The sequence below is a fragment of the Saccostrea echinata genome, unplaced genomic scaffold (assembly GCF_033153115.1).
Source record: "Saccostrea echinata isolate AGI-Se365-2 ecotype Australia unplaced genomic scaffold, CSIRO_AGI_Sech_v1 ptg000012l, whole genome shotgun sequence".
Classification (NCBI taxonomy): Eukaryota; Metazoa; Mollusca; class Bivalvia; order Ostreida; family Ostreidae; genus Saccostrea; species Saccostrea echinata.
In genome coordinates, this window is record NW_026889761.1 from 16587833 (window position 1) to 16590318 (window position 2486).

The window sequence follows — 2486 nt, forward strand, 5'->3', positions numbered from 1 at the left end:
ATTTTCGCATGTGTGAATAATAATCAAGAAGCTGTCCTTCCCGTACAGTTCCCATAAAATTCTTTATCTTTTTCTTATAGTATGAATGAAAATGTTCTTGCTGTTAAATGCATATGCAACATGCAGATCTTTATCAACGGTAGGCCTACACTTGTAAGACTGTTCTTAGTATCTTCATAAAACCACTTCTCTAGTTGTTGAAACAATGGCATAAAAATGGTCAATGATATATAGAAATGATCTTTTTTCTTGGCTTTCTTCGTTTTGGCTTTTTCTGAGTTCTTTTATTGACTTTCGTTTTATTCTGAACTGGGTTTTCAGGCACTGTAGCAGTCTCTAATGGAGTTTTGATGATGGTAAGTTCACTCATTAATGGGGCTACTTGTGCACTTTCGTACCACAAAATCATCCCATTTTCGTCAAATGGGTTTGTTTTAATGCCACTGTATTCTTCTGGGTCGTATTCTATATTATCCACCTGTATATTAAAACAAAACACTGCTTTGTACTGGTATAGCATACAATGTTGATTCATAATTGTATGTTGTTCTGTAGCATAAGTAAATAAATTCATGGTGTTCTTCTGGTGTAGTGAGGTCAATAATAATACATGTAGCTAATGACACGATGTTCTTTGATTATACAAGTTATTATTATTTATGTATTACCTCTAAATTCCCTTAATTTAATTCTGTAAACTTTGCATTTAATCATACATTTATACACGAAAAATATTAAAGTCCACAGCAGTTATCACCCTGGAATGTTCATTTGTGAAATGTTTATCTGAAAGTACTGTATGATATAAAATGTTTACCCATACGTAATGAAATATTTACCTATACTTTGTGATGTGAAATGTTTACCTGTACTTAACGATATATAATATTACTCTGCACTTTGTAAAAAGAAATGTTTACCTGCACTTTTATAACTGTTTTGTACACTATGACACTGATTCCTATGACAGCTGACGTACAGATCACCACTGCTATGACAATAATGACTATGGTGGTGCCAGCTGAAAAGTCAAAAGGCAACCAATAAAAATTTAAGTAAAAATAAAAGTCTTGAATTGCATACCTGACTCCAACCCACTTCTTTAACGTTTGAAAGGATTCTGATAAAAATTAAGTAACCTGGTCACTCATCTGGAAAATGTAGGTCAAATCCAAAAACGGAAGCAATTCTGGTAGTGTATATCAATAATTCCTCAAATACACTTACTGTTATCATCCTCTGGCTGTATTGAATTTTGTTGGGAATCATTTGTTTTTGCCTCCACTGACGTATTCACAACTGTCGTGACGTCAGCGGTGCTGCTCTCTATCGGAGAAGTTACGTCAGTGGTGGCATCCATCGTACTATCCGATGAATCATCATCGTCTGTAGTGGACATAACCTCTGTGGTGGAACTTTCACTCGATGAGCTTTCTATATTTTGTACTGTGGCGCCATCTTTAGTCGTCGTGTCAACGTCTGAGGAAACTGTAGTGATTGATTGCTCTGCTGTTGTTATTTCTGTAGCATCTGAGTTTGCTGCAACTGTAAATACTTCTGTCGTTGTTTCTTCGTCAGTTGTTGTGGTGGAAGTTGTTATTGTTGTTGTTGTGGTGGTGGTGGTAGTTATAGATTCTTCTGTCTCTGTAGTGGTGTCATCCTCAGTGCTCGCCGTCGTACTACTTGCGGGTGCCACTTTTTCTAATGCATTAAACATACTTATAATCAATGACAAACATTTCATAAATTTCTATCTATATTCAAAGTTTTTCAACATAAAAACGTATCTGTTTCTCTTGTAAGAAATTTAGACCATCGTACCTACGTTTGATAGAAGATGAAATAAAAATAAAATGGTAAACTTTTTGAAATTTGAGGTCCGCTTAATTCCCATGATAAAACACTGATACCTTCAAAATTAAAATAGTTTGCTATGAATTAGCTGTGAGACATTTAATTCTCTTTGATTAAAATAGAAGATCTTAATGCAACAACGGTAATCAATGTTTGATGGTATCTATTTGATTGTCATTCATAAGAGACAGCCATTGTTTTGTATTTTAGATGTGCAAGCCGTATCTGATGGCCCTAATAATAACAATTATATTGACCTTAATATTATTTGTCTTAAGTCATTTGTCGTCCTCTCTATAAAGGTTTTATTCTACAGAGGCTATCTTAAACAACGCTTCTTTTATATTCTAAAAACTAAATTATTCAAATCTTAAAATTACTATGATACATGTACATATATGAAATTTGTTTATTTCAAAGGGAAAGTCGTGGCCCAAATTGTAAAAATGCGTGTTAAAATAAAAAAAAATATATACAACTAAACTTACTAGTCTTGAATATAAATTTTCTTTGGATGATTTGGAATTTATTTTTTTTTTATATAAAAATCATTAATAACATGGCTTTAAATATGCTTACGTGTCATTTATCTTTGACTTTACTAAATTTACTAATTAAATTACTATGACATT

At 32.7% G+C, this 2486-nt stretch overlaps 1 protein-coding gene across 1 annotated transcript; it reads right to left on the minus strand.

Annotated features, from left to right (window-relative positions):
- Positions 1 to 209: 209 nt before the first annotated feature.
- LOC133185083 (uncharacterized) lies at positions 210 to 1717 on the minus strand. Its single transcript, XM_061320142.1, has 3 exons — positions 1222 to 1717; positions 921 to 1021; positions 210 to 478 (listed from the first exon to the last, which is right to left on the minus strand). Exons 1-3 carry the CDS (start codon positions 1715 to 1717, stop codon positions 221 to 223), a joined length of 855 nt encoding a protein of 284 aa, XP_061176126.1. The 3' UTR covers positions 210 to 220.
- Between the last annotated feature and the right edge of the window lie 769 nt (positions 1718 to 2486).